This window comes from Rana temporaria, chromosome 8, assembly GCF_905171775.1.
Source record: "Rana temporaria chromosome 8, aRanTem1.1, whole genome shotgun sequence".
Lineage (NCBI taxonomy): Eukaryota > Metazoa > Chordata > Amphibia > Anura > Ranidae > Rana > Rana temporaria.
The window spans coordinates 84,794,647-84,809,110 of NC_053496.1; the positions used below are offsets into that span (position 1 = coordinate 84,794,647).

General features: G+C 49.7%; 1 protein-coding gene across 2 annotated transcripts in view; it reads left to right on the forward strand.

The window, feature by feature from the left end:
* Positions 1-1,099: 1,099 nt before the first annotated feature.
* The window catches only part of HECTD2 (HECT domain E3 ubiquitin protein ligase 2), a 105,706-nt gene continuing 92,341 nt past the window's right edge, over positions 1,100-14,464 (forward strand). The window contains exon 1 of one of the 2 annotated variants that reach the window (XM_040362129.1): positions 1,100-1,675. In XM_040362129.1, the coding sequence (XP_040218063.1) occupies positions 1,574-1,675 (102 nt within the window). In that variant the 5' untranslated portion in view covers positions 1,100-1,573. Of the gene's footprint in view, positions 1,676-2,629; positions 2,657-14,464 lie in introns of those variants that run through there. The other variant, XM_040362130.1, reaches the window with a different exon arrangement.

Sequence of the window (14,464 nt, forward strand, 5' to 3'; positions counted from 1 at the left end):
CTGCGATCCCTGTCTGCAAAGAGATGAGCCAGGCCTTAGCATTTATCTTTCCATCTATTAAATCTTCTGCCCTTGTTTTAACTTTGGATAGCAGGACCGCTCCAAAAGTCCTGCTAGCCGCATCTTTAGAGCGGTGTGTTTACCGCTCCTCCCCATTGAAAGCAATGGGAAACCGCCGGCAATGTGCCTCTGCAGCGGCGCATCCCTGGCAGTATTAACCCTTTTTCGGCCGCTAGCGGGGGTAAAACAGCACTGTTAGCGGGAGAATACCGCCGCAATTCCGATGGTAAAGCGCCGCTAAAAATAGCAGCGCTTTACCGCCACTGCTCCTCCTGCCCCAGTGTGAAAGGGGCCTTACCAGCTACGTTGGGTCATGTACGTTGATCATTTATGTTGATCATTTACGTTGGATCATGTACGTTGGATCATGTACTTTGGATCATGTACGTTGGGTCATGTACATCGGATCAGCAACGTTGGGTCATGTACGTTGATCATTTGCGTTGGATCATGTACGTTGGATCGTGTACTTTGGATTGTGTACTTTGGATCACGTACGTTGGATCACATATGTTGGATTATGTACGTTGAATCACTTATGTTGGGTCATGTACGTTGGATCACTTACGCTGGGTCATGTATGTTGGACCAATTACGTTGGGTCGTGTACGTTGGATCAGCTACGTTGGGTTGTGTATGTTGGATCATGTACGTTGGATTATGTACGTTGGACCAAGTACGTTGGATCATGTACGTTGGATCATGTACATTGGGTCATTTACGTTGGATCATGTACATAATCACGTACGTTGGATCATGTATCTGCCATATTGCGGGAAGGTGGAGGTGAGTACTGAGGGGGGGCAACTGAAAAAATAAAGAGAGAGATTTGGTTGCAAGAAATGGACAGAAGTGAGCCATGAAAAACACAAATGCGTCCACACACCATGAGGGGTTGGCTTTTCTCATTTGTGATCACATTGAGCCCCCCCACCAGATATAACAGGATGATGACTCTCCCATCACATGAAGGCTTCCATTGCCTGTGGCTGGTCAGGATATGAGCGCAGTGTGAAAGTATGTCATGTGTATGAGTGCCAACCCCCATCCTGGAGGAAGCCTGGCACAGCCCAGTGCCCGGGACTCAGGGGACCACCACTGACTGACACTGACAGCCCTCCGCCTGGTGTGCGGATCCCTGACTACGAAGACTCCCATCCGGATTACGTACTCTCCGCCATTCACTAACACCGTCTACGCAAACGGCGTGTGACAGGGAGAGAGCGGAACTTTCTCTGCGCAAAAGGCGTATCTCAGCCCCCGAAAACAGGAGAAGCCCCTCTCCTCCGCCTCCTCCTCCTGTCTCCAAGCCGGTCTCTAGGAACATCTTATAAACAACATGGCGGCCAGGAAGGCTGGAGGGGCAGAGTAGCCGGAGGGAGAGAAGGCGAGGAGTCCGTCCTGACTTCACAATGGGGGGGCTACCCGTCACCTGCTAGTCCCGGGGACATGAGGAGCGGAGGACCGGCCCGGGACTGTACTGACATCCGGGCTACTCCGGGATCTCCGCACCATGTCTCTGCACGGATCTCCCTCCGCCGGAGCTCACACCAACACTGCAGACATGGACGACAGACTGCCGCCTATCCTGTGTGCGGCCAGCGCCTCCTCCGGGGTAACTTACCGCTGTACTTACCACCACCTTCCTCCTCCTCATCACCCTCCTCATCATCACTATCCTCATCATCCTCACCATCACCCTCCTAATCCTCATCACCCTCCTCATCCTCATCACTATCCTCACCCCTATCCTGTGTGCGGCCAGCGCCTCATGCGGGGTAACTTACCGCTGTACTCACCACCACCTTCCTCATCACCCTCCTCACCATCACCATCCTCATCACTATCCTCCTCATCCTCATCACCATCCTCCCCATCCTCATCACCCTCCTCATCACTATTCTCACCCCTATCCTGTGTGCGGCCAGCGCCTCCTCCGGGGTAACTTACCGCTGTACTCACCACCATCATCATCATCACCTTCCTCATCACCCTCCTCATCCTCATCACTATCCTCCTCATCACCCTCCTCATCCTCATCACTATCCTCCTCATTGCCATCACTATCCTCACCCCTATCCTGTGTGCGGCCAGCGCCTCCTCCGTGGTAACTTACCGATGTACTCACCACCATCATCATCATCACCTTCCTCATCACCCTCCTCATCCTCATCACTATCCTCCTCATTGCCATCACTATCCTCACCCCTATCCTGTGTGCGGCCAGCGCCTCCTCCGGGGTTACTTACCGCTGTACTCACCACCACCTTCCTCCTCCTCATCCTCATCACTATCCTCACCATCACCCTGCTCATCCTCATCACTATCCTCCTCATCACCATCCTCACCATCACCCTCCTCATCCTCATCACTATCCTCCTCATCACCATCCTCACCATCACCCTCCTCATCCTCATCACTATCCTCACCCCTATCCTGTGTGCGGCCAGCGCCTCCTCCGTGGTAACTTACCGATGTACTCACCACCATCATCATCATCACCTTCCTCATCACCCTCCTCATCCTCATCACTATCCTCCTCATTGCCATCACTATCCTCACCCCTATCCTGTGTGCGGCCAGCGCCTCCTCCGGGGTTACTTACCGCTGTACTCACCACCACCTTCCTCCTCCTCATCCTCATCACTATCCTCACCATCACCCTGCTCATCCTCATCACTATCCTCCTCATCACCATCCTCACCATCACCCTCCTCATCCTCATCACTATCCTCCTCATCACCATCCTCACCATCACCCTCCTCATCCTCATCACTATCCTCACCCCTATCCTGTGTGCGGCCAGCGCCTCCTCCGTGGTAACTTACCGATGTACTCACCACCATCATCATCATCACCTTCCTCATCACCCTCCTCATCCTCATCACTATCCTCCTCATTGCCATCACTATCCTCACCCCTATCCTGTGTGCGGCCAGTGCCTCCTCCGGGGGAACTTACCGCTGTACTCACCACCATCATCACCTTCCTCCTCCTCATCACCATCATCCTCATCACTATCCTCCTCATCCTCATCACTATCCTCACCCCTATCCTGTGTGCGGCCAGCGCCTCCGGGGTAACTTACCGCTGTACTTATCACCACCATCCTCATCACCTTCCTCCTCCTCATCACCATCCTCATCATCACCCTCCTTATCCTCATCACTATCCTCCTCATCCTCATCACTATCCTCATCCTCATCACTATCCTCCTCATCCTCATCACTATCCTCCTCATCACTATCCTCCTCATCACTATCCTCCTCATCACTATCCTCCTCATCACTATCCTCCTCATCACTATCCTCCTCATCCTCATCACTATCCTCCTCCTCCTCATCACTATCCTCCTCATTATCATCCTCATCACTATCCTCCTCATCCTCATCACTATCCTCCTCCTCCTCATCCTCATCACTATCCTCCTCCTCCTCATCCTCATCACTATCCTCCTCCTCCTCATCCTCATCACTATCCTCCTCATCCTCATCACTATCCTCCTCATTATCATCCTCATCACTATCTTCATCCCCATCCTGCATGCAGCCAGCATTTCCTCTGGGGTAACTAATTAGCATCAGCACCCTACTTATCTTTGTCAGTATCCTTATCCCCATCCTCTGTGTGGCCAGCGTCTCCTCTGGGGTAACTAACCGGCATCCTCATCACTATCCTCATCCTCCCTGTGGCCAGTGCCTCCTCTGGGGGAACTAGCTTGAATCATCATCACCCTCCTCATCCTCATCACTATCCTCATCCCCATCCTGTGTAGGGCCATCGCCTCCTCCGGGGTAACTAGCCAGAATCATCATCACCCTCCTCATCCTCATCCCCATCCTGTGTAGGGCCATCGCCTCCTCCGGGGTACTAGCCAGAATCATCATCACCCTCCTCATCCTCATCACTATCCTCATCCCCATCCTGTGTAGGGCCATCGCCTCCTCCGGGGTACTAGCCAGAATCATCATCACCCTCCTCATCCTCATCACTACTGCTACACTCAGGTTGGGGGATCCTCCAGGACACACAGGACTTTGCTCTGATATCTAGGTGACCTCTACATATTGTCAGCTCCATTCTGGGGAACCCCAACTAACAGCCATTCATCAAGTCAGGGGGGAGAATGTTCCTTACCCCAGGTGATGAGTGAGAAGATTAGCGGTGGTCAGTGGGAAGAATGCTCTTTACATTGGGGATCAGTAGGAAGAATGCCCCTGACCTTGGGGGTTGGTGGAAAGAATGCCCCTTACGTTCGTGGTCAGTGAGAAGAATGCCTCTTACTTTGGGGGTCATTTGGAAGAATGCCCCTTACATTGGGGGTTAGTGGGAAGAATGCCCCTTACATTGGGGGTCAGTGAGAAGAATGCCTCTTACATTGGGGATCAGTGGGAAGAATGTCCCTTACATTGGGGGTCAGTGGGAAGAATGCCCCTTACATTGGTGATCAGTGGGAAGAATGCCCCTTACATTGGGGATCAGTGGGAAGAATGTCCCTTACATCGTGGATCAGAGGGAAGAATATCCCTTACATTGGGGATCAGTGGGAAGAATGTCCCTTACATTGGGGATCAGTGGGAAGAATCCCCCTTACATTGGGGGTCAGTGGAAAGAATCCCCCTTACATTGGGAATCAGTGGGAAGAATGCCCCATAATTTGGGGGGTCAGTGAGGAGAATGCCCCTTACATTGGGGATCAGGGGGAAGAATGCTCTTTACATTGGGGATCAGGGGGAAGAATGCCCTTTACATTAGGGATCAGGGGGAAGAATGGCCTTTACATTAGGGATCAGGGGGAAGAATGCCCTTTACATTAGGGATCAGGGGGAAGAATGCCCTTTACATTGGTGGTCAGTGGGAAGAATGCTCTTTACATTGGGGATCAGTAGGAAGAATGCCCCTGACCTTGGGGGTTGGTGGAAAGAATGCCCCTTACGTTCGTGGTCAGTGAGAAGAATGCCTCTTACTTTGGGGGTCATTTGGAAGAATGCCCCTTACATTGGGGGTTAGTGGGAAGAATGCCTCTTACATTGGGGATCAGTGGGAAGAATGTCCCTTACATTGGGGGTCAGTGGGAAGAATGCCCCTTACATTGGTGATCAGTGGGAAGAATGCCCCTTACATTGGGGGTCAGTGGGAAGAATGCCCCTTACATTGGGGGTCAGTGGGAAGAATGCCCCTTACATTGGGGGTCAGTGGGAAGAATGCCCCTTACATTGGGGGTCAGTGGGAAGAATGCCCCTTACATTGGGGGTCAGTGGGAAGAATGCCCCTTACATTGGGGGTCAATGGGAAGAATGCCCCTTACATTGGGGGTCAGTGGGAAGAATGCCCCTTACATTGGGGGTCGGTGGGAAAAAGCCCACAGGTGACTTTGGACCAGATGGAGGTCAGTCAGCTCAAGGAACCCCTAACAACCTCTGGAGGAAGTCTGGTTGGGAATAGCTGTTCTGATGTGATGAAGAGCATTGTTTACACAAGTCAGGTTTCTGGCAGAGTTTGTGTTTCCTGTTGGTAACATAAGAGGGTATCTCTATCTATCTATCTATCTATCTATCTGTCTATCTGTCTGTCTGTCTGTCTGTCTGTCTGTCTGTCTGTCTGTCTGTCTGTCTGTCTGTCTGTCTGTCTATCTATCTATCCTGATTGGTGGTAGTTGCCATCCTTATTTCAGTCTATATTCCAGACACTCTCCCTGCAGAGGGGCATGGGACTGTTTCTCTGCACTGTATGATGTATATGTTATACTGCAGGCTGCGGCTGTGGGTGATTTTTAGTGTTGCTTGTATTACAATGAAGACATTTGTGATTCGATTTTATGGTTTTCATTTGTTTTGCAATGAAATGAAGAGATGATGTATTGGGGTTGGTGTTCCGCTCTCTTTATATAAGCAGCAGTAATACTCGGCTTTCCGTACAGACGGTGGGTTTATTTTGCTTCAGTATTTGGTTGTTGTAACGGCTGCCCACTGGTAGTGAGGGGTATCGGCCGTTGGAGACGTCCTTTTCCCTGGCAAGCTGCGATATGCAGGTACCGCTGGTATATCCCATCGAACGCCCTTCCAAGAAACGAGACGTGCTACGTTTGAAGGGTCAAGTAGACTGACTTTATTTGGCATATTTCACCTGCTTATATCTGGTTACAACTGTTACAAGAACAATGACAGTTTCCGCTCTCCCCTTTTCCCAGTAGGGGGCTTCAACACAGACCCCCTGAAACAATGACATCTCCTTGAATTAATCACTTGACCAGTTTCTAGACTCTTCGGCACCTCACCCCACTTAACATTTCCTGGCCAGGCACATAGAATTCAATTAACCTTTAAAACAATTATCACTCACACATAATCCCCATCAGCATACACCTCACAGGGGGGCTGTTTACCTGCACACAAAAGAGGGTTCATTAGCATTCCAGCAATGAAAGAGACTTGTCCAGTTAACCCTTTGAGCTCAGAATACAATGTGGTACCTTCACTTGTGACAAGCCATGCAGTTCCTTGTAGTCCCCCTGCACGAAGATTATAACTGTCTCGGCAGCATGCCTGTGTCCGTTACACTACTCCCCCTTTGTGGAACACTCCGGCAGACCCGGATTGATCCTTTTCGGATCAACTTGGGGATGTCCGGTCTGCTGTTAGGGTAAAAGTTCCGTTTGCCTGGACAGTCCGTCGGCCTTCCCATTGGCTTACCATGTCGGTAGCTGATGGTGACGGTGAAGAATAGAATTCAATTCTGGAACAGTCACTTGCTTTGCTCTCTCAATGGCTCCCAAAACCTGTTGCTGATGCTCTTGGGACAGATACGGCACCACCTGGATGCAAATCCCATTTAATCTTTTGACAATTTCCGCCTGTTTGTGCATTTCAATGTTCAAGCCACGGGACATCTCATAATACGTGACATAGTGTCGTTGCATCTCTGATTTCTCACTGGCCAACTTGTCACATTCCCATTTTAGACTGTGATATTGTGCCGGATCTACAGTACATGTCGGGGAAGGTAGTCTTACCCGGTTCTCAGCAGCAAGCGGGTTGATTCCAGCAACGCGGGTGGTCACGGGACAAGCAGCAGCAGGTGTAGGTAAATAAGCCGAAGTCAGAGGGCCAATGTCGTTGCCCAGCACCACCTCGGCAGGTAGGTTGTCCATGATACCAACTGTGGTCTTTCCTGACCCGGCTCCCCAGTCTAAGTGCACCCGGGTGGTGGGTACGTGAAATACAGCACCCCCTGCGACCCGGACGGCAACTGTGCGAGTGGACACGTTCTCTGGCTTTACCAGATGTTTTTGAATCAGAGTGATAGTAGTCCCGGAATCTCTTAGGCCGGGTACACACGGACAAACATGTATGGTGAAAGCGGTCCGTCGGACCGTTTTCACCATACATGTCTGCCAGAGGGCTTCTGTACGATGGTTGTACACACCATCGTACAGAAGTCCGCGCGTAAACAATACGCGGGGCGTGTCCGCGGTGTCGCCGCGTCGATGACGCGGTGTCGCCGCGACAATGACGCGGCGACGTGCGCGGCCCGCCTTTAAAATGCTTCCACGCATGCGTCGAAGTCATTCGACGCATGCGAGGGACGGCGGGCGCCTGGACATGTACGGTAGGTCTGTACTGACGACCGTACATGTCCGAGCGGGCTGAATTCCAGCGGGCTGTTTTAAAACAAGTCCAGGAATATTTGTCTGCTGGGAAAAGGCCCGGCGGGCAAATGTTTGCTGGAATTCGGCCCGCTCGCGCCCACACACGACCAAACATGTCTGCTGAAACTGGCCTGCGGGCCAGTTTCAGCAGACATGTTTGCTCGTGAGTATGGGGCCTCAAGCCTTGTGCTACTTGTCCATTCACTCGTACCTCCTGACGGTGATGCTGACGGTTATCCGGAGAGGCCGCTTGTATTGAGTCTGCCTCATCCCAAATTCCCAGACATTCCTCAGGGCCCCCCTCGGTCTCCAGGCAGTGGGCCGCAGAGGGACGTGATGGAGTGACCTCTGGGTTAGGTTCTGTGCGTCTCCAATTGTTATTTGTAGCTCTCAAAGGGCAATAACGAGCAATATGTCCCGTGTCGCTGCAGTGATGGCACGTCACCCTAGGCGAATCCCGGGGGTAGTTGCTAGGCCCCTGAGGACGTGGTGGGACTGGAGCCCGAAACTCTGGGTGTGGGGTGACGGTTGGAGTACGCGGTTCTACCTTATGAGCCAGCCGTGTAGTACCCTGGCTTACTTTCCTTGTTTCCGCGTACTCATCTGCTAGCCGAGCCGCCTCGTTTAAGTTAGCGGGCCGGCGATCTCGTACCCAGTCTTGTATGTCTGCGGCCAGGTCTTGGAAGAAATGTTCCATTAGGAACAGCTGCAATACTTCCTCCCCGGTGTTGGCCTTGCACCCTTGGACCCAAAGCGATGCCACCCTTTGTAACTGGTTGGCCCATTCCATGTGGGAGTCCACAGCCATCTTCTTGGACTCCCGGAAGCGCCGGCGGTAGGCTTCTGGCGTTACGGCATATCGGGTTAGCAGCGTCTTTTTAACTTGCTGGTATTGTAAAATATCCTCTGGAGTGAGAGCCCGAAAGGCTTCATTGGCTTTGCCCGACAATTTCCCCGACAAAATAGTGACCCATTGGTCTGGTGGGACCTGGTGTAGTGAGCACTGCCTCTCAAAGTCCGCCAAATATCCATCGATTTCCTCCTCACTTTCTACAAAAGCTTTGAATGCAGTGAACGGTATTTTCTTTCCTGTAGCAGTAGGTGGGGGGGTAGGAACTGCAGGTGTAATGGGCTGTCTCGCTCTTACCAGTTCCAGTTCTTGTCCCCTCTTCGTTTGTATTTCTTCCCTTGCTTCCCGGAACAGCTGGTTGATTAGTTCCACGGACGTTTCTGGATACAAGGATAATCTCCGCTGTACAATCCCAGTAATTACATCTTCTTTGCTGACCGGTGCAAGGGGCTCCGTTCCTTCCATGGATCCATCCATTTCGTCAAGCTCCAGCAGGTCAGCTATCAGCTCCCTCCGTGGTCTGTTGCTGGCGCTCCTACCACGAATCTCCAATAGATCTTTCAGTGTGGATCTTTTCAGCCTGGCGTACTGCGACTCCATTCAGCACTTGCTCTTTGGATAAAAGGACCATCCCACTGCTACCAACCAATGTAACGGCTGCCCACTGGTAGTGAGGGGTATCGGCCGTTGGAGACGTCCTTTTCCCTGGCAAGCTGCGATATGCAGGTACCGCTGGTATATCCCATCGAACGCCCTTCCAAGAAACGAGACGTGCTACGTTTGAAGGGTCAAGTAGACTGACTTTATTTGGCATATTTCACCTGCTTATATCTGGTTACAACTGTTACAAGAACAATGACAGTTTCCGCTCTCCCCTTTTCCCAGTAGGGGGCTTCAACACAGACCCCCTGAAACAATGACATCTCCTTGAATTAATCACTTGACCAGTTTCTAGACTCTTCGGCACCTCACCCCACTTAACATTTCCTGGCCAGGCACATAGAATTCAATTAACCTTTAAAACAATTATCACTCACACATAATCCCCATCAGCATACACCTCACAGGGGGGCTGTTTACCTGCACACAAAAGAGGGTTCATTAGCATTCCAGCAATGAAAGAGACTTGTCCAGTTAACCCTTTGAGCTCAGAATACAATGTGGTACATCCACTTGTGACAAGCCATGCAGTTCCTTGTAGTCCCCCTGCACGAAGATTATAACTGTCTCGGCAGCATGCCTGTGTCCGTTACAGTTGTTTTTACATTTAAAACCCAAACATTTGCGTATTTGTAAAATGTGTGCCGTAGGCGGCATCGAGGATGTCTGTGTTAGATTTGAGGTGTAGTATTTGGTTTTATTAAGATATTTTATTTTTTCTAGTTCTCTATTCCAATCTCTGAACTTGTCTACCCAGTGCTGCAAAGTTCATATTATATACTAGATGCCTTTTCCCCAGAAAGCCGTACTATAGGAATAGTAAAGGCAGCTGTTGTTGTCTGGATAGCTCTGGGCTACATGTTTTATTAGTCACTAATACAGGACAAGCATGCAGCTAGTGAAGTCAGATCCCTCCATGTGCACACTAGTCCTAGTAATGGAAGCCTTTGTATCGGCATAAGAAGTAGTGCTTCAGCAGCTCTCATAGTATTTTCCCACTACAGGTGTTCTCTAAAAGTTTCCTATTTTGGTTTGTTTTGAATGTTAAATTGTCAAAATTATTAAAGTGACACTAAACAACAAAAAAATAAATCTGTTTAAGTATACAGTGCTTTGCAAAAGTATTTACCCCCCTGGGCATTTTCCGTGCTGCCTCATAACCTGGAAGTAACTTGGATTGTTTAGGGATTTGCATCATTTCATTTACAGAACATGCCCACAAATTTGAAGATTTTTTTTTTTTTTTTATTGTAAAGCAAACAAAAAATAGGATAAAATAACAGAAAACGTCAATGGCCCAGATTCAGAGAGCAATTGTGCCTGCGTAACCATAGTTACGCAGCGCAATTGCTGACTTGCTCCGGCGTTACGAATGCTCCTGATTCAGGAACATCGTAACGCCGACTGCAGGCTAAAATCTGCGTGGCATAAGGCTCTTATGCCACGCAGATTTTAGGCTGCATTCTTGCGATGACCGCTAGGGGGCGCTCCCATTGTGCTCAGTGTATAGTATGCAAATTGCATACTAACACCGATTCACAATGTTGCGCGGGCCCTGCGTACGCAAGTTACAGAGTTTCCGTACGGCGTCTTTAGCGTAAGGCTGCCCCTTCTAATAGTAGGGGCAGCCAATGCTAAAGTATACCCGCCGTTCCCGTGTCGTGAAATTTGAATTTCACGTCGTTTGCGTAAGTAATTCGTGAATGGCGCTGGACGCCATTCACGTTCACTTGGAAGCAAATGACGTCCTTGCGACGTCATTTGCCGCAATGCACGTCGGGAAAGTTTCCCGACGGAGCATGCGCTCGGCGCGGGAGCGCGCCTAATTTGAATGATTCCCGCCCCCTACGGGATCATTTACATTAGGCGCCCTTACGCAGGGCAATTTTAAAGAGCGCACACGCAATTTACGGAGCTACTGCTCCGTGAATCGCGCATAGGAAAAAATGTTACTGCGCTGATCTAATTATCCAGAGGGTTTAATCTCTGCAAATGTGAGCTGTGACTTGATATAATACACCCTCAACCATAAGTGGAATCGCGCGCAGCGCAGATAATTTGCGGGGGCGCAGGGCAAAAACGCTGCCCTGTGCCTCCGTAAAAAAGGGGCAAATTGTACCTGAATCTGGGCCAATGTGCATAACTTATTACCCCCCCCTAAAGTCGATACTTTGTAGAGTCACCTTTTGCGGCTATCACAGCTCCAAGTCACCTTGGATAAGTCTATGAGCTTGCCACATCTTACCACTGGGATTTTTACCCATTTCTCCTGGCAAAACTGCTCCAGCTCCTTCAAGTTGGATGGTTTGCGCTTGTGAACAGCAATCTTTAAGTCTGACCACAGATTATCTATTGGATTGAGGTCTGGGCTTTGACTAGGCCATTCCAACACATTTAGGGCCAGATTCAGGTAGGGAGCGCGTAACTCTGTGCGGGCGTAGCGTATTCTATTTACGCTATGCCTCCGCAACTTTGACAGGCAAGTGCATTATTCACAAAGTTCCGTAAGTTGCGGCGGCGTAGCGTAAATTGGCCGGCGTAAGCCTGCCTAATTCAAATCTGTAAGATGTGGGCGTGTTTTATGCAAAATCATCGTGACCCCACGTAAAAGACGCTTTTTACAAACGGCGCATGCGCCGTCCGTGAAAGTATCCCAGTGCGCATGCTCCAAATTAACCCGCAAAAAGCCAATGCTTTTGACGTGAACGTAAATTACGCCCAGCCCTTTTCGCGAACAACTTACGCAAATGACGTAATCGACGGAAAATTCGACGCTGGCCGACGTCCATACTTAACATTGGCTGCGCCTCATATAGCAGGGGTAACTTAACGCCGGAAAAAGCCTTACGTAAACAGCGTATCTGTACTGCGACGGCCGGGTGTACGTTCGTGAATAGGCGAATCTAGCTGATTTACATATTCTAGGCGTAAATCAGCGTACACGCGGCCAACGTAAATATGCAGTTAAGATACGATGGCGTAGGAGACTTACGCTGGTCGTATCTTAGACAAATTCTGGCGTATCTGATTCTTTGAATCAGGCGCCAAGATACGACGCCTCACACTCAGAGATACGACGGCGTATGTGGAGATACACCGTCATATCTCCTACCTGAACCTGGCCCTCTCATGTTTCCCCTTAAACCACTGAAGGGTCATTGTCCTGCTGGAAGGTGAACCTCTGTCCTAGCCTCAAATCACACACAGAGTGGTACACGTTTTGCACAAGAAAATCCCTGTATTTAGCGCCATCCACCTTTCCCTCAACTTTCTCAGGCCCGACTGCTGTTCTTTGGGTGATGTGATGTGTTGGGTTTGCGCCAGACATAGCGTTTTCTTTGATGGCCAAAAAGTAAAATTTTAGTTTCATCAGACCAGAGCACCTTCCTCCATACATTTTGGGAGTCTCCCACATGCCTTTTCGCAAACTCAAAACGTGCCATTTTGTTTTTTGCTGAAAGTAATGGCTTTTTTCTGGCCACTCTGCCATAAAGCCCAACTCTATGGAGCGTACGGCTTATTGTCGTCCTATGTACAGATACTCCAGTCTCTGCTGCGGAACTCTGCAGCTCCTCCAGGGTTACCTCAGGTCTCTGTGCTGCCTCTCTGATTAATGCCCTCATTGCTCTGGATTTCTGCACATTATTTATCAATTTTTACATTAGAGTCTGGAAAATGTCCCCTTACTGTACATCAGAAGTCCACCTTACAGCAGAGTGCCCCCTTATATCAGAATCCAGCGGCATGCCCCTTTACATTAGAATCTGGCTGCTGTTCCCTCTTTCCTCAGAGCCTTGCAGAGTGCCCTTTTACATGATCATAGCTTGGCGGAGTGCCCCCTTACATCAGAGTCCACAGAGTTCCCCTTTACATCAGAGTGTTCAGGGCTCTCCCATACAGTTAAGGGGGAATGCTGCGGATAATGATGTAAGGGGGAATGCTGCAGACTCGGGTGTAAAAGGGAAACTCTGATGTAAAGGGGAATAATGTGGACCATGATGTAAGGTGGAATGCTGTGGACTCTGGTGTAAAAGGGGAACACTGTGGACCATGATGTAAGGGGGAATGCTGCAGACCATGATGTAAGGGGGAATTCTGCAGACTCTGGTGTAAAGGGGAACACTGTGGACCATGATGTAGGGGGGAATACTGCGGACTCTGGTGTAAAATGGAACTCTGATGTAAGGTGGTCTCCGGTTACCAGAGCCCCCTCCCCTTTCCCCCTTACATCAGAGTTGGAAGAGTTCCCCCTTACATCAGGGCAGAGGAATTACAGCAGATGGGCTTTGCCAACAGACATCGGGGAGGGTCATTGTGACCTGAATGCATACAGAGAAATGGGGAAATCACCTGAAATCTGTACTCACTTTTAATCAGTGTCCCCTCCCCCCAGACAAAGTCACCTGGGAGAATAATTGACCAGTCATGATTGCCCACCAAATTGTTTCACCTGCCCCCCCCCCCCCAGGTACCAGCACTCTTCTATAGCTCTCATCATGTGTGTACACCACTCAGGGGCTGCCTTCACGGTCACCAGGATTTGTGTGGAAGCACACAGAGAGAGTCATCCAGGAACACAGTGCTGCCAGAGAAGACATTTCAGTGCATGACAGTAATGGCACCCCCATAGTGACGCCACTGATGTACACCACTGCAACGCACAAAGATGGCAGTGTGTGATTAGGCCTCTAAGGAATAAGGATGCTTGCAATCTAATTGATTATTATAGTTGTCAGAGCCCTTAAAGCTGTGGCGGTATGGCTGGAAATGGGAAAAATAAATGCAGACACCAGATACAAATCATGTTGGACAGCTGGTCCTTCATTAGGTAAATGATTTGATTTATATTTGGGGGGAAAAACATTGGACAGTATTATAAACGAGAACAATGAGCTGCAAAAGCAACCACTCCAATGGATAGCATCAATGTAATGTTTACTGCTGATGTGTGCTATTTATAGATCAGCCATTGTGCGTCCTTCACCTTTCCTATTGGCTGGAGCTGTCAATAGATGTTCTTCAGCATCACTGGGAAGTAGTGTAAGCTCTTACAGTAACCACAGAAATAGGTTAATCACGGGCGTATGGTAAAAATATTCACACTTGCATTAACTTACAGGCTGTAGAACTTACCTTATACCCGTACCCTGTGCTCTATTAACCACTTGATTACTGGGCACTTAAACCCCCCTCCTGCCCAGACCAATTTTCAGCTTTCAGCACTGGTGCACTTTGAATGACAATTG